This window comes from Telopea speciosissima, chromosome 2 (assembly GCF_018873765.1).
Source record: "Telopea speciosissima isolate NSW1024214 ecotype Mountain lineage chromosome 2, Tspe_v1, whole genome shotgun sequence".
In the NCBI taxonomy this organism is placed as follows: domain Eukaryota; kingdom Viridiplantae; phylum Streptophyta; class Magnoliopsida; order Proteales; family Proteaceae; genus Telopea; species Telopea speciosissima.
The window spans coordinates 45,257,305-45,281,842 of record NC_057917.1 but is presented as its reverse complement, the minus strand read 5'-3'; the positions used below and the strand labels follow the sequence as shown (position 1 = coordinate 45,281,842).

At 39.4% G+C, this 24,538-nt stretch overlaps 1 protein-coding gene across 6 annotated transcripts in view; it reads left to right on the top strand.

Annotated features, from left to right (window-relative positions):
* The first annotated feature begins 263 nt into the window (after positions 1-263).
* Positions 264-24,538, top strand: part of LOC122650179 (ubiquitin C-terminal hydrolase 13) — a 48,749-nt gene continuing 24,474 nt past the window's right edge. The window contains exons 1-15 of one of the 6 annotated variants that reach the window (XM_043843503.1): positions 264-470; positions 784-847; positions 1,056-1,203; positions 1,307-1,464; positions 1,839-2,104; positions 2,231-2,449; positions 2,536-2,644; positions 2,744-2,859; positions 3,336-3,434; positions 5,299-5,408; positions 5,733-5,807; positions 6,613-6,691; positions 6,790-6,936; positions 7,053-7,133; positions 7,237-7,356. In XM_043843503.1, coding sequence (XP_043699438.1) covers positions 441-470; positions 784-847; positions 1,056-1,203; positions 1,307-1,464; positions 1,839-2,104; positions 2,231-2,449; positions 2,536-2,644; positions 2,744-2,859; positions 3,336-3,434; positions 5,299-5,408; positions 5,733-5,807; positions 6,613-6,691; positions 6,790-6,936; positions 7,053-7,133; positions 7,237-7,356 — 1,821 coding nt within the window. In that variant the 5' untranslated portion in view covers positions 264-440. Of the gene's footprint in view, positions 471-509; positions 539-783; positions 848-1,052; positions 1,204-1,306; positions 1,465-1,838; positions 2,105-2,230; positions 2,450-2,535; positions 2,645-2,743; positions 2,860-3,335; positions 3,435-5,298; positions 5,409-5,732; positions 5,808-6,612; positions 6,692-6,789; positions 6,937-7,052; positions 7,134-7,236; positions 7,357-24,538 lie in introns of those variants that run through there. The other 5 variants (XM_043843505.1, XM_043843504.1, XM_043843501.1 and 2 more) reach the window with 5 other exon arrangements.

Genomic DNA, 24,538 nt, shown 5'->3' with positions numbered 1-24,538 from the left:
TTTTGTTCAATGGATCACCGTAGACTACCTTTATTGTATTTTACTAAAAATACAATAAAGTAATGGGCCCCATGGGCCCCATTTAATACATAACACCATAAATAAAACGTGTAAAAGAACTTAACAAGGAAAAGGAAAGGGTGATGAAGATAAATCGGGTGTAGTAGAGATATGGATCCTAGGCGTAACGTTCCAAGTATATACACTGTAGACGTGTAGTAGCTTCAAAAAACCTCTTTGTTACGTTTTGAAATTCCAAATATACCCCTCCTCGAAATAATTCCCAAGGCCATTTTCCGGAACCAGTTTTCGGTAGTCTCTCGTTGCAGAGTCTCCTCTCCTTTCTGTCTCTTTTTCTCTCTTTCTCTGTTTGTCTCTGCAGTTCATCGTCCTCCGCCGTTCACGGATTCTTCGATCGGACGAAACATCAATCACAATCCATGACTATGATGACCCCGCCGCCGCTAGATGTATGTATCATCTCTCTTGACTTTCCTTTCTCTTTTTACCTCTCTCTCGAGTCTCAACCTAGATATCGGTATTTTCATTTCGTATTTGCGTTTGTGTTTCAATCAGTCTCTCGTTAGTTCTCTCTGTATTGTAGTTTAGTTTCATCGATTTTGCGTCCTAGGGTTTTGTTTCTGATTCGGAGGTTCTGAATCGAACTCAGTTCTCAATTTCGCTAATTCCATTGTAGCTTCATTCGATATTTAGGGTTTTCATTCAATTGACAGAGGTTGGTTTTTACTTGATCCAAGTTCTGATTCGTACTTCATTTTGCAGCAGGAAGACGACGAGATGTTGGTCCCTCATTCGGATTTCACCGAAGGTCCCCAGCCAATGGAAGGTGATACTTTTAGTTGTTATGAGCATGTACTGTGAATTTTGTGATGTAGCGTTTGTAAGTCTCTTAGATTTGTTTAACTTGATCCGTTGAACATGGTTCAAATTATTTTTTAATGATTTGGGAGTTACAGTGGGTTCCGTAGTGGGAACTGTTCTTAGGGTTTCAATGTTTTTCTCTTTTTTCTGATTACTCTGTTACTTATTAGTAGTTGCGCAAGCGGAGACTGCAAGTACGGTTGAAAACCAGCCAGTGGAGGATCCTCCATCGTCGAGATTCACGTGGACAATAGACAACTTTACTAGGTTGAACACCAAGAAACACTACTCTGATGTTTTCTTTGTTGGGGGTTTTAAATGGTATGTAGATCTCTATTACGTTGTTTGATTTCTTTTGCAACATGATGGGTACTTGAATTTGTTCCATCCGATCAATCTCAGACCCTTGCATTGCTTTGGGCAGGCGGGTGCTCATTTTTCCAAAAGGAAACAACGTGGACCATTTGTCCATGTATCTAGATGTTGCAGATTCGGCAAATTTGCCTTACGGATGGAGTAGATATGCTCAATTCAGCTTGGCTGTGGTTAATCAAATTCATAGCAAATACACAGTTAGAAAAGGTATCATCTTTCATCATATTCTCTGCATATTTTCTGGTTGGATAAATTTATTTGTCCACATTTTTGCTTATGTAGAGGAAGGTGTTCTTCTGGACCAAATTTGTGTTACAGATGTTCATGCATGATTGGGAAACCAGTCTTAATTTTCTAATGTTATCGCCTGTAGAGTTCCCCTCATATGTATTTGTTACTTATTGTACTCTCCCATATACCTCCTATTGCCTCCCTGACAAAAACCTTGCTGAAAAGTTTCCCCAAGACTTTTGATCTGGACTTGGCATGATTGGTCTTTCTTATTGGCAGAAGAGCTAGGGCAATGAGTATTGGTTACACCTGTATATTTGGTGATAACTCCAGTCTTTTACTTTGTGCAGATACACAGCACCAATTCAATGCTCGAGAGAGTGACTGGGGTTTTACGTCGTTCATGCCTCTCAGTGAACTATATGACCCTGGTAGAGGATATCTTGTGAATGACACAGTAATAGTTGAAGCTGAGGTTGCTGTCCGGAGGGTTGTGGATTATTGGACATATGACTCGAAAAAGGAAACAGGTTATGTTGGACTTAAGAACCAAGGAGCAACCTGTTACATGAATTCTCTCCTCCAGACTTTGTACCATATCCCATACTTTAGAAAGGTCAAGCCGTGACTTGGTTTTCATGCTATCCACTTGATACTGTCTTCCCTTACTGCTTCCCCCCGCCCTTTCCCTGCAATTTAACTTTTCTAATAATAAAGTGCTGTATTTGATATGGTGTTTCAGGCTGTATACCATATGCCAACAACTGAGAATGATATGCCATCAGGGAGCATCCCCCTGGCTCTACAGAGCTTATTCTATAAGGTTCAGTACAGTGACAACAGTGTTGCGACGAAAGAGCTGACCAAATCTTTTGGATGGGACACATATGATTCATTCATGCAACATGATGTACAGGAACTTAATAGAGTTCTTTGTGAAAAGCTGGAAGATAAAATGAAGGTGCTTTCTTGTGGTTGTTTTTTTTTTTCCAATTTTACAAGATTTATGGAGACAATTTGTACTTAGCTTTTAATCTATTGGCTCAGGGAACTGTTGTGGAGGGTACAATACAACAGTTGTTTGAAGGGCACCATATGAATTACATTGAATGCATTAATGTGGACTACAAGTCTACAAGGAAAGAGTCATTTTATGGTATGCGTCTTAGTTTCGGTATTGAGTTGTCCAGGTTAGAACTGTATGGTCTTAAATCCTTATCCTTACAATAGTCAACTCTATATATGTGTGCAACAGACCTTCAGCTTGATGTCAAAGGCTGTCGAGATGTCTATGCTTCTTTTGACAAGTACGTGGAAGTTGAACGCCTTGAGGGTGATAACAAATATCATGCTGAGCAACATGGACTACAGGTAAGATGCTATCTGTTCATTGTTAATGGTGAGCAACATAGTAATGTGTGAGCATATCAAGCTTTAAACTCGCTGTTTACAGAGTCTTCCATTCCTATCCTGCATCACACAATGATATGTTTGAGGAGTTTATGATGAGCTATTTCGATAAGAAATCCTATCCTGCATCAGACACTAGATTGGTTTTGGGAGTCAAAAAATGACTCAAGTCAATCCTTACTCGTTAGGTCTGTCAAACTCCTGTTGTATCCTTCAGAAGTTGCTGACACTAATGATGAGTAGAAAAGATATCTTTGAAATTTTATCTTTTCTAATGTCTTCTTGTTGATTACTGAGCGCTGATTCAACTTGCTTTGGATTTAGTCAATAATAAGTTTTATATTTAATTGCATGACACAATGACGTAAACATGATCATGTCTGATGACTTGCTTGAAGATGATTCTTAGAAGAAATGTTGTTATTTTGATTTTCCAGGATGCTAGGAAGGGTGTCCTGTTCATTGACTTCCCTCCTGTCCTTCAGCTTCAGCTAAAACGATTTGAGTATGATTTTATGCGGGACACTATGGTGAAGGTTAGTATTTATGCAGCATCTCATTCTATATCATGATTTGTTTTGTATAATTGCTGTATATTTTCCCTGTTTATATCTTTGCTTGATGTCTGTTTATTTTGTTCAGTCATTAGTGAAGTGAAATGAGGAAAAGGAGAAAGAAATTGCTTGAGTATCATTATGATTTAAGTTATGAACTCTGTCCATTTGTGAAGAGAAATAAGAGCTTCCACTTTGTGAAGTCATCCCATGAGACTGAGGACAGCTTATAGTAAGCCATAGATCCCCCCCCCCCCCCCAACAAAAAAAAAAAAATTTAATATGTTCAAAATAATTCGACAGGAGGTTGAATTTTGTTTCCTCTATTATTGGGATGAGGACTTAAGAGTACTGTGATCCTGACGGTTGTATTGAGAAAAATTAACTCGTAGGTTGCTAGTTAGAATTTTCGGATACCTATAAATGTTAAATGAATTAATTAAATCCCATGAAAATCTTTGACTGTGTTGCATACTGTGAAACTTCATTATTCATTATGTCCCAATAAAAATTTTAATTCAACTTTACAATATCTTTATGGTAATATATATATATATATATATATATATATATATATATATATATATATTAATAATAATCTGTATTAAAATCTTTGACTGTGTGTGTCAAACTGAAGGTGCTTCATTCAGCAACTGATTGTACAGATTGCTTGCCTTTTCACTGTCGCTAATGAAATTTTAATTTACTCTTCTTCCCAAAAAGAAGGAGATTGCTTCATGGAATTCATGATTAGTGATGCTTCATAAAACATGTTATTCATTTTATGTCCCAATAAAAATTTTAATTGAACTTTATAAATCATGGAATGTGTTATTCATTATCTGTCCCAGTACTAAATTTAATTGAACTTTATAATATAATAATGTGTGTGTTTGTGTGATGCTTCATGAAACATGCTATGCAATCAAGAAACAACATGCTCAGAGGTATCCCAGTAATTTATGCTTTTTTTTAAGGGGGGAGGGGTGTTGCTTCCTGGCTATTTGGCACAGATCCTCTCATGGCACTGCCATGGTTCCAAGTTTTGCCGAAACTTTGCAAAATATTTCGGTTCGCAAAGGCTTGAAACGAAACCACATGCAATACTTAAAGATGTACATATTTCAACCGAAATTTTGAGGTTTCGGTCATATTTCAGTCCGAAGTTTTGTTTCACCGAAATTTCGGTTGAATTGTTACTTTGGCTGTAATATAAATATTTAGTTTCGAACGAAATGGGTCGAAAGTTTGACCCATTTCACTCATTTCGATAGGTTTCACCAATGAAGCTTGGAAAAACCATTTTTTGTGCTTTCTTGGCCAAATCACTGCTGTACAAGATTGGAACAAGTACTTGTGCAGTAGGGGAACAAAGTGGAAGTGACGATTTGCTGCGTCGTCGGAAGATGTTGTGCAAGATTCAAAGTTGGAGGTATATCACTTTTCCCATAATCGAAACTTGCAGAAAAAAATGTATAGGTTTCGTCTGAAATTTCGGTTTCTAGCACTGCCACCTTGGTCTTCCTCCTTGATTGGCAACTTTAAGTGCCTTATTGTCGAGTCCTAGTGGGTCAACTATAAAACTATATTTTAAGTCAAAATTCAAATTGTTGCTTCATATACTGCATTTTTAGTAAGCAGTTGGGTTCGCTCCTTTTGGTCATTATGTGTTTGATTGAACCATTATATTTTGGTTTTTGTGCTATGAACTGAATATCTTTTTTCTGAATTACAAAAGAAACTGAATTTCTTTAATCTTTTGCTTGGGAGAATAATTTTGCCCTTCACTTTTTGATGCTCTCTTCTGAAAATGGTTTAATTTCTTTGGTTATTTTCATTATTGCAGATAAATGATCGTTATGAGTTCCCTTTGCAATTGGACCTTGATCGAGATAATGGAAAATATTTGTCGCCGGATGCAGATCGGAGAGTTCGCAACCTTTATACACTTCACAGGTATCAGTTATATCAGGAATGCCACTTTTTGGGTTCGACTATTAAAATATTGGTCATCACTTGAGTGATGTTATATAATTATGCTTCTTTTGTTATTTGGTTGGTGAAATTCCTCAGTAAATTTCTTGCATGATTGTTATTTGGTGAGTAGTTTTGGTTTCCCCCCATCTTAACAGGAATATTCTTTTCACCGTATTGTACTCAAAAGTAGGATTTAGTTCTTATACTTGAGTTAAACAACAGAATTTATGTGGTTTTAATGTAAAGGAATTACATGATTTTTGCCCTTCATCCCGCCTCTTACTCATCCATGTTTGTTTGCAGTGTTTTGGTTCACAGTGGTGGCGTGCATGGTGGACATTATTATGCTTTTATCAGGCCGACCCTATCTGATCAATGGTGTGTATCAAAGCCTTGAAATGGTGGTCTTTGTATTGAACTGTTTCAAAATTTTAAGAATATTTTTGGAACTCAAATAAAGGCTTTCATAATTTTCTGCTGTCTGTTAAACTGTAAGTGTTTTGCGAAGAGTAGGAGACTTCTATGAAAGAACTGTGCTCGATCATGGGTGGTACTGAACCTATCTGTGTTTTGCCAAGTCTTGGGCACTTCTGTGAAAAAACTATGCTATGGTCATGGGTGCTACTGTTCCAGATCGGTTTGGATCAAACAATCTAATCAAAAGTATCAACTAATCCGAGGAGCAAAGGTCTGATATGCACAATGGTTTAGGTGATCCATGGTATATAATAGATCAGATAAGCCTGTCCAGATACCAATTCAGACTGGACAAGCCGGTAACGATCCTCAAAACCATGGCTATGATATGTATAGTGTACAAGGTGTCAAAAGCTTTTCATCATTCATTTGGCTTTTTTATGGTCATAAGCTGCTTCACTAATTCTTGAACCATTTATTTTTTTGGTTACACTGTCTTATTAGTGGTTTTCTTGATGTTGGCTTTTCACCTTTGCACTGCTCAGATGTGGTTTCTGTGTGGATTGAAGCATTTGTTTGTGCACTCTGATTCATGTTTTTGTGACTCCTTAATGCTCGACTGGCTCATGATACTGATTTATAATTTACAACATATGAACTGTTCAAGAGTTCTGTTGAGCTAATGTTGTATGGTCCAACAGCGTTATGACTATATCAACCATTAATTTTCCATAGTAACTTCTAAATTGTTATTATATATATTCAGGTTCAAGTTTGATGATGAACGGGTAACCAAGGAAGATGTAAAGAGAGCCTTGGAAGAGCAGTATGGTGGTGAGGAAGAGGTGATATTCTTGTAGCCTTTATGCTTCGAACTGTACAATCCTCCAGCTGGCATTCCATTTTAACATGTGCTCATTCTTTTCGCTGTTTCTCAAAACAGTTGCCGCAGACAAATCCTGGCTTCAACAACACTCCATTTAAATTTACGAAGTACTCCAATGCATACATGCTTGTGTATATACGTGAAAGTGACAAAGAGAAAATAATTTGTGATGTGGATGAGAAGGACATAGCTGAACACCTAAGGGTAGGATATTTGTTGTATGAATGATTGATTTGAATTCTTCAGTTGACTATTTTTTTCTTTCTTTTACTTTGGGATGGGGGAAAGTTTTACTGAGCACATCTAGCCTTGTATTTCAGATAAGGTTGAAGAAAGAACAGGAAGAAAAGGAGCACAAGAAAAAGGAAAAAGCAGAGGCACACCTTTATACAATCATAAAGGTAAAGAAATGCAACATGGATATTTTGAATCATCGATTGTCTACCTAGAGGTAGAATTGGTGAACCATTTGCTTTTCTTACTAAAGTTGTTTTATACCATTAGGTTGCACGGAATGAGGATCTCATTGAACAGATTGGGAAGGATATTTATTTTGATCTTGTGGATCATGATAAAGTCCGGAGCTTCCGTATTCAAAAACAAATGCCTTTTATCCTTTTTAAGGTATGTGTTCAGTTAGTGTTTTGCATTGCATTTCAGGAGGTTTGGCTTCTTGGGACGAGGTTTTGTTGAGTTGAGTCTAGTTGATATACTGGTTCTTGTTGACATAATTTTCAAGGATAATTATCTCTTGCCACATAGTGATTCATGACGTACTCTGGTGACATTATTTGAGAGGGTTAATGGAAATAGAGGCAGAATACCAATGGAATATCTGTAGTTTTTCTTTCCTCAGGGGGAAGGGGGTGTGGACAAGAAAATGCTATTTTGCATTGCAAAATTCATTGAGACCATAGTTGTCGAGACGTCGCCTAGGCGTCTAGGCAAATTTCGAGGTGCCTAGGCAGCTGCCGCCTTATTGTAGGGCGGGCGCCTTGCACTGGTTTAATTGGTATCGAACCAGGTTCTAGTACTTATTTATGCCAAATATCATTTAAGTTACTTAAGATATTATTCATAAATAAGCAAATACCCCTTATTTGAATCCAATAAAAATAGTTAAAAAAATAAAATTCTAAAAGGATAAAAAGTCAACCCCTCAGTTCAAGAACAAAAACTGGATTTTTGGCAGTAGGTGAAATTTTCAACTTTCTAATGCTGGTGTTTTTGTGAAATCTAAAAATTCCATAAATCTTAATATGGTAAAACATTGCTAAAAACCAAAAGTGCGGTAAAATATTCATTTGAAAAGTATTTTCATTCAAACCAATTTTGACAGCATTCTGCACACCAAATAAGGCTTGATTGGAATATAACTCCTTCAATATAAATCAGATTTAAGCAATCTTGGATTTATTGGAAAGCTGGTCTTGTGCTCTACCTAATACAAATAGTCTCATGTAAAAATAAAATCATTTGATCAATCAAATTTATTTGAGAACAAGAACATTTCTCTAAATCGAGAGCAAGTTAATTACTTATTGATAAGATCATATTTTCTAAAAACAATATAAACCAAATGTGAGACTAGGTATACCTGAAAATGGCCAATTTCAAGAACATATAAACCAAATGTATGTTTTGATTGTTTCAAACTTCCAATAGCTTGCTTCTTTAGTTTTGTTGTCTTCTATTTTCTATGTCAATTTTTTGATGACTTGTTGTGGCTTAATATTGATTTTTGATGGCTTGATAGTGAATTAATGTTGATTTTTGATGACTTGATGTGGCTTAATGTTGATTTTTGATGATACAAGGTACATATTGTAGTATACTAAATAATGTTAGAAAAGAGCGGAAATAAAAAATAACAGTTGGGCGCCTTGTCGCCTAAGCGCTTAGACACCACTCCACCGCCTTGGGTCGCCTTGCCGCCTTGATGACCTGTTTTCTTTATCTTGTCTAGATTGACGGGTTTTTGAAAATTTTGGTGTTTTTTTTTTTTTTTCAATCTTGAAGTGGTAATCTTGGTCTATTCAGAATTTTTCTTATGATGGAATTGCTGTGGTGGGGAATTTTTTTCTTCTTTTTTAGAAAATCATTGTGGAATTTGTTCTTTTTAGAAAATCCTTCTCTCATGCATGCTTAATCCATATAAATATTCGTTATGAGATTTTATGGTTTTATGCTAATGTTCTATGGTTTGGATTGGAGTGTTGGGTTTGAGTTTGTATCCAGGTGTCTGATCTGTCTGACCCCCAGAAATTAGCTTTTCTAGGTACTTGGCATACTGTGTGCTTATGAGGTTCAAAAAGGCAAAAAGATCTAGAATTCAAATTGTTCTATGAGAAAAAAATGTTTTCAGTGAATCATGATAGATTTGTTATAGTAACAATGTGCTACTTGGCATTTTCAGCAAAAACAAAAATATGCAGGTTGAAGGCTAAAATAGTACAATGATTACACCCTCCAGGAAATGAGCTTTAGCCTAATTGTGGCTGTATTCCGAGTTTCCTGCCATGAATTTCTTTTCAAATGAAAGTGTGAACAACTTTTTTCTGATGTTGGAATACAGAAATTATCAATATGCCGATAATATTTCTCATTTTGTTCTGGGCATTCTAGGTATTAAGCCATTATCTTTCTTTCGTTTCACTTGTTTTTGAGGTCTGTAATGTTCAAAATTATGATTGGAATGGTCGAATTGGGCTAAATTTCTCTGTTCTGGACCTTGAAAGTTGAAACAAAATCACATCCGAAATATAAAAATTAAAAGATTTTGTCGAAGTGAGCGAAACAAAATGTCGAAATTTTGATTGAGATAATCAAAATGTTACATTCCTTCATATAAAATATTCAATTTTGAGTCAGAATGAGTTGAAATGGGTTGTTTTGTGTCGATTTACTTTATGTTAGTAGAAGAGTGATTAGGAGTCTTTTTGTGGGTCTGTTTAGGAAATATAAAATGGTATGTATATGTATAAACCCCATCAATTGGACATGTTTTGAGTAAAGAATTTTGAGATTTTTCCAAGTTTTGGAGATGTCAAGTTGTGCATAAGGGATTGGTATTCCAGATCTGATCTCTCTGCTCATAATTTTGTTCATCTGTCTTCTCAGGTAGTCAGGTGTGATCTCTTATTCTCCCCTTTTTTTTTGGGGGGGGGGGTATACTTCCCTCTGGAATTCTTGTGTCAAATTTTGATTCCAGTGACTAGAATTCTAGTTCCAATGCTGCAGACCTGTTTTGCTAGTGCCACTAGGAATTGTCTATGAAGGTCAGACCACTTCTCTGTTTTTAGAGTTAATTTGATTAATACTCTACAAGGTTTCTAGCTTGTTCTGATATCTCAGGCCAGAGTTATAATTTTATCCTATTTTTGGTCTATGTTCTCTGTTTTTGTGATCCTGTCTGTTCTAGTATTTTGCTGGATTTTTCTGGTTGGGGATTAGCCTTTCATATCATAGACTTATCAACCATGATTGGACCCTCTCATATCACAATCCTGAGCTTCACAAACTATTCAAGGAACTATATGAGAGTTAACAGCAGATTGTAGCAGAGCTTGACCAGTACATGGCACATTCTGCCATAGCAGTTCTCTGTTACAAGGTGGATCTAATTTTGGAGAGCCTAAATATCAACAATAGAAACCAAGCATGACCGTTTGCACTAGTTCCCCATTTTGGTACAGTGTAAACTTTTTTGTTCTTCATTGTCTAGCGGGCGAGCCTTGGCGCAACGGTTAAGTTGCAGTATTGCAACCTGCTGGTTGCGGGTCCAAAACTTGGTAATAGTCTCTACTGCTTTGCTGGGGGTAAGGCTGTGTACATTTGTATCTCCTAGAATTTGCTGTAGCGCGGGCCTCATGCTCTGGGACTTTAATTTCTTGATCACGAATACAACTTTGAGAAGACAACCAGAGCCCGCCATTCCTCAAGATCACACATTAGCTTTCAGATAGGGATTATAGCATCAAGGTCGAAGTTCCAAAATTCGATAGAGAGAAGTGACCTGGGGCTTTTTTTATTTGGTTAACCAAAGTCGAGAAGATTTGGCTTACAAGTCCTTTCCGGATGACAAAAAGTGCGTGCTCATCCTCACCAAATTTACTTGATATGCTTGTTTGAAGTACGACGATTTTCTTCAGTCAAGATTCATCAGATGACTTGGCCCCATCACCAATTGGGAGATCATGAAGTAGATACTCAATGATAAATTCATTCCTCCTAATTATGAGAAGGTGCTCTTCATAAGTTGGTGAATTTTCACCAAGGTAACGAGGCTTAGGATACCTACACTTTAGAATTCCACAAGTTTTTCTCCAGATGCAGACTCGGGAGATGGATCGGCAAAGTATTGAGATATAGCAGTGGTTTGAGCAGAGAAATCCAATTAGAGTTTGCCAATGGAGACTTCAGATCAGTAGATGTGGCAACTGCTTATGCAAAGACAACAGAGGAAAAGTACAACTATCTGAAGGGAATGCTATATCAACCAACACCACAAAATGAAGAAAATAAAATTTGAGCACCAGAAGATGGAAGAAAAGAAGCCAGAAAGCTCCAAAGAAATGAGTGGCTGAAGGTGTAGTTTGGCGCAATTGTGGTGAGAAGGTCACTTAAGCTATAAGTTTCCCCACAAGACTCATTCTTCTAACATAGTTGAGATGTAGTCAGAAGATAGCGTAACAAGGATGAAGCCGAATGTTATGATGGTTATCTTCCTAATCCTGATTGGCCTGATCATTTTGATGATGAGGTTGAAGCCTATTCAACTAGTATTATTACTTTTTCTAATGGACTAGTGTAGAAAGCTCCCTTTTTTAGACAGGAAATAATTTTAGTTCACGGTAAGTTGTTGATATTAGAGCAGAAGTCAACCTGATCTCAGCTGACCTAGTACCTGAACTTAACCTTTCGTGGAAGAAGTTCTTCATGACAATTCATATGAGAGGTTTTGGACCTACTACTAGAGAAGAGGCTGATGCTATTGTTTGAGTTTATCTACAGTTTGGGCCACTTTGCCTAGTCAGTCTCTAGCAAATTGTGACATTCTTTTAGGCATAGTTCGAGAACTCGTTTCGTTTCGGTATTTCGAGCTGACGGAAATATCCGAAATATTCGAAATTTCGGTCGAAATATTGTATTTTTTCTGGTATGTTTCGATAGGTCATTTCGGTGGGTTTTAGGCCAAGTTAAGGCCTGAAACTTCATGGAAACCCTATTTTAGGCTATATAAACACATTTAAATGTTCAAATTGCAAAAATAGTCACCCAAAATGGTGTTTTGGATGTGCACCATTGATTGGCAATGTACGGTCGAACCCTAATGTATAAGTGTATAACTTAGTTAATTACACATTTACACATACGCATTGTACATTAAACAAGTAAATTGACTTGGAACTAAGTTTTGAAACATAATGACTCATAAGTTAAGTCATAAATCATAATATTAAGTACATAAGACATCAAGGCAATAACAAGTTAACAAATAACAACTTAAGAGTTAAGATTTAAGAAGATGATATCAAACATTCCAAATCACAATATGTCAATATCCCCAATTGTCCCCTATAAGGCTACAAGTCAAGTAGTCAACTAGTCATCATTCATCTCAAATGTTTACAAATTTGCTAATAATAACTACTCCGCCGTCCAGGATCAACCCCACTCATGGTCCGGGAGCCGACGTGTATCGCTCTCCATCGTAGGGACAAATGCATGCCACGTTATAGTCTCGGGAGAAGAAGCGAGTGTAGTCATCCACAGCGCCATGTAAACCGCATCATCAACATCTTGAGGTAACCTATCCTAGGATATAGGTCACCAAATCGTGAAGAAGTACTACCCACTGATCCACTATGATATGAGTCATATGACGGCTCTGGGAGCATGTACGGGTTGTACGGCTGCGGCTGGTGGGTTGGGTAGCCTATATAGGAAAAGAAGTCATGCACAAAAGACGATCCACTATATCCTTGTGAGTGGGAGTCATACTCAAAACTGGGAATGGATGGAGAAGATATAGGCCGCTTCTAAGGTACGCCTTAATGCCCTTCGCCACATGGATGTGAATGAGATGAACCATGCTCTGATTGTGCTGGAGATGGACTGCTGTCTACATGAAAAGATGGGACACGAAAATGCCCACTCGATCTACTGTCTCTATCGCCAATACTCAGTCCACCAAAAGAGCCAGATAAGGCATCAATGCCCATAAGCTCAGCCTGCCTACTAGTACCACTACCACGACCACCAGGACGGGACTGGCCACGTTGCTTTCTCGAGTAGGTCGAGGTGGACGATGTGGGCCGTGTGCCTGGTGTGGGGCCGGTGGGGGCACGGATTGCCTCTTGCTGCTCTTGTACCACAAACGGGACTCGAGTTCCCTCATATGCTTGACCACCATCACCATCATCATCACGTGACTCACGTCCATCATTACCTTCATCATCACCATCTCCACCAGGACCACCACCACCACCATCTCCACCAGATGACATAGACCAATCTTCATCCTCCTCATCAACACCACCAGATGGCGGAACGGTATGGGTGACGCATCCGTGCATGTACCTCACCCTCTGCAGCCCGTGAAGTCATCCACATCGACTTGTATGTGTTCGGCTATCATGGGGTCGAGTCTACCTCCAGGTGATCTAACACTGGCTCACCTCTATCCCTCACCCAATCAACAATAGGATCTTCATCATCGACTCCACCGGAAAATGTCGGCGAGATCGATATTTTCCCGATACCCTCTTGTCCCATGCGTATGTGTTGCATCTTCAACCTCAAATTATAATGCACATACACTAAGTCGGAGAGACGTTCGAAACCCAATCTATTTCTCCTCTTGGAGTGGATGAGAGAAAATGTACTCCAATTCCGTTCACCGGATCTTGAACATGTCGGGAGAGAACCTTGATTGCTATTTTTCTTAAATTGTTTGCGAACCCCATACAACACCCACCATTCATTTGCATTACAACAAAAGAAACATGTCACCTTCATTTCAAAAGAATAAGATATTGAATTGAGTAATGACTAATGAAGTAATGACTAATGAGTACCGGCATCACCGCGTGTCCGACCTCTTGCGCATGCGCCGGTTCCAAAACTTCCCAATGCATCCCTAAAAGTCTTCAACTATAATCATTTGGAAAATATTTAAAATTAGTAATGACTCGTTACTTATTTAGTATTGAATTGAGTAATTCCAAATGAATTATAACTTCTAAGACTCACCTCATTGTTGCATATCGCCTGTAATTTACTATTCGGCTCCAACTTGGCAACTACTTCTTTGACTGCGTCAATAAGACTATTATTCAACCCAAGCCTATGACTGTATTGGTACTTGGGGTTCAAATAATATGCTGAAATTGACATTACATATTCACTATTTAGTAATATATCCTTCAAATTAACTTTAAAAGATGTAATTGCATAAAAAACAAAGAGTGTACACTCACCAGCCTTATGCAGTGGATGCATAAGTTGATTTTCCCAGCGCTCCTTGATAATTTTGAGAAAGTGTTTGCTACCTCGTGGATTTGCATTGTAAACACCTTCATTCATCAAGTCTATGGCAGCATATAGATGTGGCATGGTTGGTCCCTTGATAGTAGAATCAACTATATGCAAAACCTTGACCACTGGGTCCAGAAGTTGTACCACTTTATGCAACTTAGACCAAAAGTCATCTGATGAAATTGTAGCTTGTGCTTCCCTACTACCATGGGTATTGGACCTATTCCAGTTGAACCAGTTTTCAGAAGCAAACATTGATCTCAGTCCAGACTTCTTGGTTTCTATACTCTTGAGTGCAATGTAGTTGGTGGCAAATCTAGTTATGCCTGGCCTCACTAAGTCACCCCCACACTTCTCCCTCAAGAGGTTTAGTGCAAATCCATGGTTGTAGACAAAGTTGGTCATTTGCCTTGCCTTTTCCACGACATGTTGTACTAATTCGATCTTTCCCATGTCCTTCAACATGAGGTCTATACAATGGGCAGCACATGGAGTCCAAAACAACCGGTACTTATTGTTTTGCATCAACCTCTCACCGGCACTCTTGTAGTTGCTTCCGTTGTCCGTTACAATTTGGACAACGTTCCCCACTCCTACATCTTCTACCACTTCCTTCAGCAATTTGTAGATATACTTTGCATCCTTTTTCTCCTTGGATGCATCAACAGACTTCAGAAAGACTGTCCTCCCATCACAATACACCATAAAGTTGATGATGGACTTTCTTGTAGGACCAGTCCAACCATCACACATTATGGTCACTCCATAGTTTTCCCACAGGCCCCTCATTTCATTGATGTAGTCTTCAAGCTCTCTCTTCTGTTGGGGCAAATACACATTCATAATCTCATATGGGGTGGGCCCCTTATACCCAGGGCCAACCTCAGCAATGGAATCTATCATAGTCTGATAAAAGGGGCCTTGTGTTGTGTTTGCTGGGATGGTATGGTATAACATCCACTTAACTATAGATTCCTTCACCATCCCCTTCAGATTTTTCCATGCTCCCTTGATTTTTGGTTGTTTGTTGCCTTTCTTTCTATAAACACCAGGTGCTTGGTGAAGTGCTGGGTCATCTTGTGGTGGTGGAGGCGAAGGGGGAGCTGCCCTCGTACTCTGTGATCTCCTAAAGGGATTAGGCAACCCACCTCCTCCACTTGTACCTGCTCCTCCACTACCACTAGCACCAGCTCTAGAGGTACTAGCTCCTCCACTACCACCTACTCTCTGTCTCTCGACTCTCTCCTGATCCTCAGGATAACTGGCTCTGCTCATCATCTGTGCTCGTCTCCAATCCCTAGCCTCTTGCTCAGTCTCTATATCATCAGGAACATAGACATCATCACTGTCATCATCATCATCATCACGATGGCTTGATTGGCCTCCCGCTGTACACCTCACTGCTTCCTCAAGATCTACTTTTGCCTTCTCCCTCTGAGCCTTCCTCTTACTCCCTCCCTTCATGTAATCAATGACAGCCCTAGATACCTCCACAGGGACCATATGACATGCCACCACTTCAGGAGAATTCCCAGCTAGATGTTGTTTGAGTCTAGTGGCACCACCTCCCAAAAACTGCATGTGACAATAGTTGCATTGGGATTTTCTTTTATCCCCATCAATTGGAGTGCCATGCAACCATGCAATGTCACCCCTAGTGCGCCTGGGTGTGCTCCCCTCCTCCTGGGTCTGGGCCGGCTGCCTCTGCCCCTCTTGCCTCTGGCTTTGTCGTTTACCACGGTTTGTCATAATCAGACTAGTTTACTGTTGCATGAATAAAAGACAATTCATTAATAACGGAAGCACATCAATTCTTTTAGTTTAAAATTTTAAATGTTTAAGAATTAAGATTTAAGAGCACTAACACAAGTATATAAGTATATAACTATTTAGTATTTTCCCCCCAAGTCCCTAACCCTCATATTTTTCTCATATTTAAAAACAATTTTTAAAAATATTTTTCAAATAAATATTGGCCTAGCACAACAAAATCGAAAAGATATGTAAATGGGCAGCAAATAAGAAGTATGTGCAATTTACTTTTATATTTTTCAGTAATTTTAAAACAAAAACCTCATATTATTTCTTATTTTTTGCTAATTTTTTGAATTTTTAAAATATTTTTTATAATTTTCAAAAATTAAAATAATTAATTATTGGCAGAAAAATATTTTTGACACCATGAGGTCATAGATCGGCCAATGGTGTCTAACATATATTTAATTCATCACCAAACAATATACATAACCCCTATTATTTTTTGATTTTTGTTGTAAATAAATCCAATTTTTGAAGTAGAAAAATAAATAAATAATATATATACCAAAAAAAAATTTCGACACCGTGAAGTCGTAGATCGGCTTCCGGTGTCTAACATATATTTATTTCATCACAAACAAACATGTTGATCAAGCATTTCCCTAAAAAAAATAAATTTTGAGAATATGGTTTTACCTGAAATAGTGGAAAGGCTTCACAGATGTGCTAAGAAGTTTGTTCTCCAAGTGATTCCGGCGTAGATGTGGCAAGGATTCAAGTGGGAAGTGGAAGATTGAAGAAGAAATAAGCAAAAACCTTCAAAAACCAAGCAAAAGAGGAAAAATACTTTGTTTCTCAGTCTCGGTCGAAATTTCGATCGAGACTATCGAAACATGGTATTTTATATAAAGCATTTTCTCGAGATTTTCGAAATCTCTGAGATTTTTTATTGAAAATGTCTCGAAATATCTCGAGAATTTCGATCGAAATTTAGTATTTTTTTGATTCGAGGGGTCATTTCGTTTCGAGGGGGTCGAAATTCTCGAAATCTCGATTGAGATTTCGCGAGATTTTGAACTATGCTTTTAGGGTGACCATGGCAATATAAGGTTGGTATTCTCTAGGATGGTGCATGAAATGCCATCAAGGTAAAGCAAGGAGGGCAGACATATTTGATGTTGCCTCATACTTTGATAGATTTGCAATGAAGGTGACCGTTTTCTCCTCCATTAATTAGCAGGCCTGTTCTCCCTACTCTTAAAGAGGAAGTAGAACGCTGACCATCCTCTTCATCGAAGATATGTGGCACCTTAGTGTCGAGATAGCTACAAGGGTATCCTGTGATTAAATCCTAACTCAAAGGCATAGTTGTCATGTCGTCATGGCGATCCATGTCGGTGGAGGGGTGTCTAATCGATATATTGACATGTCGCCCGCCATGGCATTGCCATGGCGACCATGTTTTATTTTTTATTTTCCCTATTTTTAATGTCATTTAGTATGCTATAATATATACCCTATAACATAAAAAATCGACATGAAAATGTACTACAATGGTTTAATTCATGGAAGTGTAATATCCAGTAGTGTATATGAAAATATGAAATCATGGATTAGCCTATCAAATATAAAATACTTTGATATTAACACTAAACATGATATAAAACACTGCTGTTGGTGTTGCTTTACCAAACAAAAAAACGACAACAGCCGTGTGTATTTGGCTGTCATATGAAAAAATTACCAATACCCCCCTTTTCTGTCTCTCGACTCTCTCCCTGTGTCTCTGTGTGTGTGTGTGTGTGTGTGTGTGTGTGTGGCTGTGTACAAGGGAAGAAGAAAGAAAGAAAAATAACCCTCTCTGTGACTGTGTGCAAGCCTGCAAGGCAAGAAGAAGAAAAAAGAAAAAAAAAACCCATGTGACTGTGGGTAAACCTGCAAGGCCTGTGAATAACTGAATATTACCTATTAAAAAAAAGGAGAAGAGGAGTCACCAGAAGTGAAGAAGACGAAGAAGTGAGAAGAACTGTAAAAGCAATGGGTGGAGAAGAAGAACTGAAGGAGTGAGAAACCCCTTCTCTGTCTCTCGCTGGAGTCGCTGTGTGTGTGTGTGTTCGTGAATGAGTGAGAAGAAGAACTGAAGAAGAAGAAGAAGAAGAACTGAAGGTTGCGGGAGGACTGGGAGGAGAAGAAGAAGAAGAACCACCAAATTAAAAAAAAAACCTTACCTGCTTGAAGAGGTTGCCGGAGCTGGGAGCACTCGCCGGAGCCGAGGAAGGAGGCCGACAGCCGTTCGAAGAAGTGAAGAAGAACTGCGTTTCTCTATTTCACCATTCTCTCTGTCTCTCTTTTTTGATTTCTATTTCTCCCAAGAGAGTTAGGGTCTCAATCGTGTATTGTTTAAAGTTTTTTAATTTTTTTATGTTAATGTGTAACAACAATACACATTAAAGAAAGGGCATTATCTTTAAATGGTTAAAAAAAAATGTAATTATTAAAAACTTAAGTTTTATACACTGAAACAAGAATGTCACCCGATACGGCCATATATCATGGTATGGCGTCCTAGTCGGTGCCATGGAGGCCACATCGGTTGATATTCTTACATTACCATATCGACGAAAGATATGTGCCCAACTCCAGCGATATGACGGCATGGCGGCACCATGACAACTATGCTCAAAGGATTGGAGTTCTTTAGTGCCGGGGCGGGGGTTGAATAGATGCAGTTGCATTGGACTGGTTGGATCAATACGATCTTGTATGGAAGCCTTGGCATAAGCTTGGGAGGCCCACAAGGTGCTGGTGGCAGTCCAATGTGCTGAAAACAAGCTTTGAGTGGTTATGTTATAGGCGTGCCCTTTTATTTTCTTGGGTTTTGTTGTAACGGGCCTAATTTATAAGCCCATATAAGAATTTAATACATGGGATTTGTAGTTATGTTTTTGAGTTAGATTAGGATCTTAATAGCTTTAAGAGTGATTAAGAGTCATTTTATGAGTCAGTTTAGGAAATTCAAAAGGATATGTATGTATAACCCCTTCTAATTTTGTTCATCTTTCTTCCCAGGTGTGATCTTTCCTCCCTTTTCTCTTCCACTATTCTTGCTATTTCCTATAAGTACCTTTCCTGATCTGCATTACCGCTGTTTCTTCTAAATTTAAGATTGCAGTATTCTTCATGCATCTCTCTAGTTAGTGATCTGCATGACTGTATTGTCTCAAATTTAGTACATCAGTTTCTCGTATAATCTCCCTGGAATGCTGGTGTCTAATTCTCATTCCAGAAAATAAAATTCTAGTTCCACAACTGCATGAGCATATAGAGTTCGTTATGCCACCAAGGTTCTTTGAAGAGAAAGCTCCACGCCTCGAAGACTACATTCCTAACATCCACGAGCTGCCAGAGTGTTGTTATGGTTTGAAGGCGGATGTTCATCACATAGAGTTCATTCTTGAGTTTCTTCAAGCTGGGGAGAAGCTCAGGTACTCCTTGTTGTGGTGATTCCACAGGTGGGTTGGTGGTTAATCCAATCTGTACCTTGCGGTGGGAAGCTCAGGTACTCTGATTTCCATTCTTTGATTCTTCTCAAGTTCTCAAATCTGTTCTAGTCTGTACTGTATTCAAATCTCAGTTTTGTGCATGTGATAAAGGCTTTCCTTTCTATATTAGAAGGTTTCTACAGACCTGATTTTGATTTTGATTTCTGTAATCTTAAATTGGTCAGTATTCTACACATTCTGTGGTCAAGTTTTGAATGTGCTGCTTGGATACTGCAATCCTACTCCAAGTGGAATTTGCTTCTTGTTACTTTGATGGCTATTTAATAACTGATTCATCTGAAATCCGAAATTGTTATCCTAGATTAAGCTTCGTTTGAGTCTCATAAATCTGTGATCCGATTGTATATCTTCTACTAGCAGTTCTTCGTAACTTCATATCTACCCGTTGGATCTAGTTGAGTTTTTCAAGCAACTGTTATATTCCTATAAAGGACTAATCGACCAGAATTTCTTGATGATCTGGTTTCTTGATTTTGTTCTTTGAGTTTTCTCTTAAATCTGGAAAATTTCTTATCTGTTTGCAATCCTCTTTGGTACTGTTTTTTTTTTTACATTTAAATTAGAACCTTGTTAATTAGGAATTGTCTGTGTAGATTAGATCGCTTAATGTAGAGCTGGATCACGAAGGACCTAGCCCCAATCAGGATCTTCTTGAACAAAGTTTAATGCTGATTTGGTCTTCCACCAAAAAAAGGGCAACGATTGATGAACTTGTAGCAAGGTCACACAATAAAATCGATTGAAATAGAAACAAAGAAGAAAATAGAGAAGAAGGATAGGATTTGATCGAATAACCCACTGATGCAGTTAGACGTTGGTTTAATTAGATATAAAAATGTAATTTTCTTCTTCTTTACTCTCATCTTGTAGAGTTGTTAGTAGGAAGGTAAGAGTCCAATTTTATTTAAATTGTCTTATGTTTTGGATCAAATAGAGTTAGAGTCTAGGTATGATTTCAGTTTTACAATAGGATTAGGATTTATGTTGCTTTAATCCATAAAAGGGCATGTAACCCAACGATGGGGATGGATTTGATTTTGGAAAATTAATTGAAGTTTGTTTAACGCTGATGCCAGAGCTGTGGTGCGCAGATTTCCTTCCCAGATCTCTTCTCTCATCTTACCTTCTTTGATTTCTTCTCTTCTTCTTCTCTTCTTCTAAACTTCTCCTTTCCTTGCCATATTCTGTTCTTGGTTCCCTTCCTTACTGGCGGTACTCTATTAGTCTAACCAAGTCAACAGCAAGGGATTTGATAGAGCTCTCTTAAAGGGATTTTTCATCGAGTCTCAGATTTGGGTCGAAGGAAGCCAATCAACTGGCGATTGTCGTCTGAGATTTGACTACTAATTTGCATATCAACTACCCCAGATATTTCTCCCTTTGAAAGCTTCGAAGTCTGGTTAAGACTTTGTTCTGTTTTACCGCCAGATCTGATTTCAGATCTCACCAATCAATTGCAAGCAGAATTTTGAGGCTATTTTCTTGGTGGGATCGGCAGACCTTGGCAATATGATTCTGTTCCAGAAATTGCAAAGAGAATCGTCTTCATATGAGGGAGTTTTCTTCTGCTGGAACGACTCCAGTTCACCACCTCTCTTTCTATCGTGTTATTGCAAGGTTGAAGAAGACATAATAATCGTTTAAAATTGCCAGTAAGGACAACTCATATTATTTACACATTACCCCCATATTCTCTGATGCTATTCTGTTTATCCCCACTTTTTTTTTTTTTTGTCTCAGTCCAAGTATACCCCTCACAGTAATACGTTATAGCCCATTCACTTGTTTCTATTTTTTATGGTTAATTCCATTTAATTACGGTTCTGCCACTCCTTTACAACTTCAGATTAATTACAATTCTGCCATTGCTCTTACAAAGCTTCAAATTATTTACTATTTTGCCATCAACTTTGAATTTAAGTGCTCCTTTGCTTGGGTGGGTGATGTAGATCCAAGCACTAGGAAGAAGAAGCTGAAACCATGAAGTGGCTGTTTTATTATTTTCGTTGGAGCATTTTATTTTCTGTAATTTGTTTTTCTTTAAGTAGGGGTAAAACAGTCTTTTAGTGTGCTTAGTATCCCCTCCACGATTGTAGAGGGATAGGTTGTTCTTTTTATTATTTATTTTATTTGTTGAAACTTGTATTCTTAGTTAGAATACAAGTGATTTAATTGTAATTAGATTTCAGATTAGTGTCACTAGTCCTAGTCTGATTAGGACTGGTTTTAGGACATGGAACTAGGATTCCAAGTCATATTTGTGTAAGGCTTTTGGCCATCTCTTTTTATCATAAATAGATAAATCATGGGAGGCTCCCCCACAACTTCTACTTCAAAAATTCTCTGATTTCAGATCTGAAACTGCTGCACTCGAACTGCTGCATCTTGTCACGGCCCGCCCAACAAAGGCCCACGGGCCTAACTTGCAAGCCCATGGACTTAGACATTGGGCTAAGACCTAGTCCATGGCCTAGAACTCTCTACACTAGAAGAGAATCTAGATATGTTCTAGAACCTGTAGAAACAAAGATGGTCAAGGAAATTTCTAGAGAAGCTTCTAGAAAAGCTTTGTAAATATCTAAGGAAGGAGGACAATTCTAGAGTTCTCCAAAGAGCTAGAATCCTCCACAAAGGAGGTGGGAAAATTCTAGTTCCTTAGGCTAGAAAGTTCTCCACCATTGGATGGAGAACACTTGTACAAATCCTAACCATACATTGTAAGTTGGGGTGCCTATAAATAGAGGTGGCCTCATTTGGCTAAGGCACAACCAATCAACCAACCAACCAACCAACCACCCAATCAAGCAAGCAAGCTATCAAGTCTTGTACTAAAAGCTTTCAAGTAATTCAAGTGCATTCTTTCAAAGTCTCTCTAGTGTTCTCTAAGTTCTCTTCCCAAGTCCCTTGCTAGAGTTGGTGAAAGGTGACTTAGTGCTAGAGTGAGTGCTAAGTCGTGCGTTGCTTAGTAAGGTCTAAGGCCGTGACAAGTGTGGTATCGAGCTTCGATTGCGAGGGAAGATACTTGTGGATTCGACATCATGGCTAACGAATCGGAAGTGCTAGACATGATGGTGAGTGAGGCAAGCCCGGGAGGGAGGCCATTCCCACCAAGGAGAGGCGAAGAGGCAAGGACAAGTCTCGTGGACGTTAGTGGAGCTATGGAGCCACGCCTAGCTCGGGTGGAGCTAGCAACGGCCGAGGTGAAGGAGCGCCTCGATGTTGTGGAGCAAAGTGGGAGGAGCTCAAGGCCACATGATGGAGCTCAAGGAGGAGCTAGTGGGCCAAATGGGGGAGCTCAAGGAGTCCCTACAAACCACTCTCAACACCATAATGCACGCCCAACAGAAGAGTTTGCCGCTTCAAGGCTCAAGTATGGGAAGCATTGGCCAAGATGGACGCCGCATCGATGAGGCAAGCGGATTGGGAATGTGTAGGAGGGCGTCGGGGAGCCATCACCTCGCGTGAGGTACCTAGGGTGGAGGTACCAAAGCCCAAGCCATTCGATGGGAAGAGAGATGCGCGGGAAGTCGACAACTTTGTGGCCATGGAGAGGTACTTCGAGGCGATGGCGCTCGAGGACGAGCCGACTAAGGTGCGGACCGCAACACTTTACCTCACCGACACAAGAACTCTATGGTGGCGAAGGATACATGCCGACATAGAAAGAGGTACGTGCACAATAGACTCCTGGGATGAGTTCAAGGAATTAAAGAAGCGAGTTCTACCGGAAAATGCCGCTTACTTGGCTAGAAAGAGCCTTAAAAGGCTAAAACACACTTGGGTCTATTAGGGATTATGTCGAGGAATTCTCAACACTTATGCTTGAGGTCCCTAGTATGACCGATGAAGAACTTCTCTTGACTTCATGGATGGTCTCCAAGGTTGGGCAGCGCAAGAACTACAACGCCGAGGCGTGCAAGATCTTGCTTCGGCCATAGCAAGTGTGAGTCATTGGTGGAGTTCGGAGAGAAGATCTTCGCTAAGGCCAAGAAGAGCAATGGAGGAAATGGTGAGGGAGAGAAAGGTCCCAAGAAATACCCTCCCGAGGAAGGAAGTAGTAAGGCTACCACAAGCAAGGAGGGTAAGGCCAAGTTTGACAAGAAGGATAAGTTCACTCCAGGGACAAGTGCTTCTTGTGTGATGGGCCACATTGGGCTAGGGACTGCCCAAAGAGGAAGGCCTTAAGTGCTCTACTCGAGGAGAAGAGTCGGAAGAAGAGCCGATTCGTATGGGTTCCCTAATGCAGCTTGGTGCTATCAAGGCCAAGACGGAGGTCAAGGTCACTCTCCACGAAAGGGTTGATGTACGTGGAGGCGCGATGAATGGGAAGCCTACACGTGTCATGGTCGACACAGTGCTACCCACAACTTTGTCTCAACGGAGGAGGCAAAGAGGCTTGGACTAAAGGTCTCGAGGAGGAGGATGGCTTAAGGCGGTTAACTCCCAAGCTCATCCCATACAAGGCATAGCTCGAGGGGTCGAAATGCTTGATGGGGACGTGAGCGGCACCTTGATCTGTCGGTGGTGCCCATGGACGACTATCTAGTGGTGCTTGCATGGATTTTCTTAGAAGGGTTAAGGCTATACCCATGCCATTCATCAACACGGTGTGCATCATGGAGGAAGGTGCTCCATGCATGGTCCCCACGGTGTCGGGGACTAAGGAGGGTGCCAAGCTCTTGACCGCGATTCGACTCGAGAAAGAGGGAAAGAAGCTCCAAGACTCCACTCTCGACGTATCGGTTGGAGCTAAGGAAGGCGGCCTTTTAAATGCGACAAGGCCTACTAAGAAGACTCTTGATGGATGTAAGGACATCGAGGCCATCGAGGATCCACAAACAATCACCACCTAAGGGGAAGGTGGATGTGGCCCGGTCTTGCAAAGATAAGACCAAGAAGAAGAGAAAGAGGAGGGCTAGCAAAAGAAGGCGACCGACAAGCTTCAA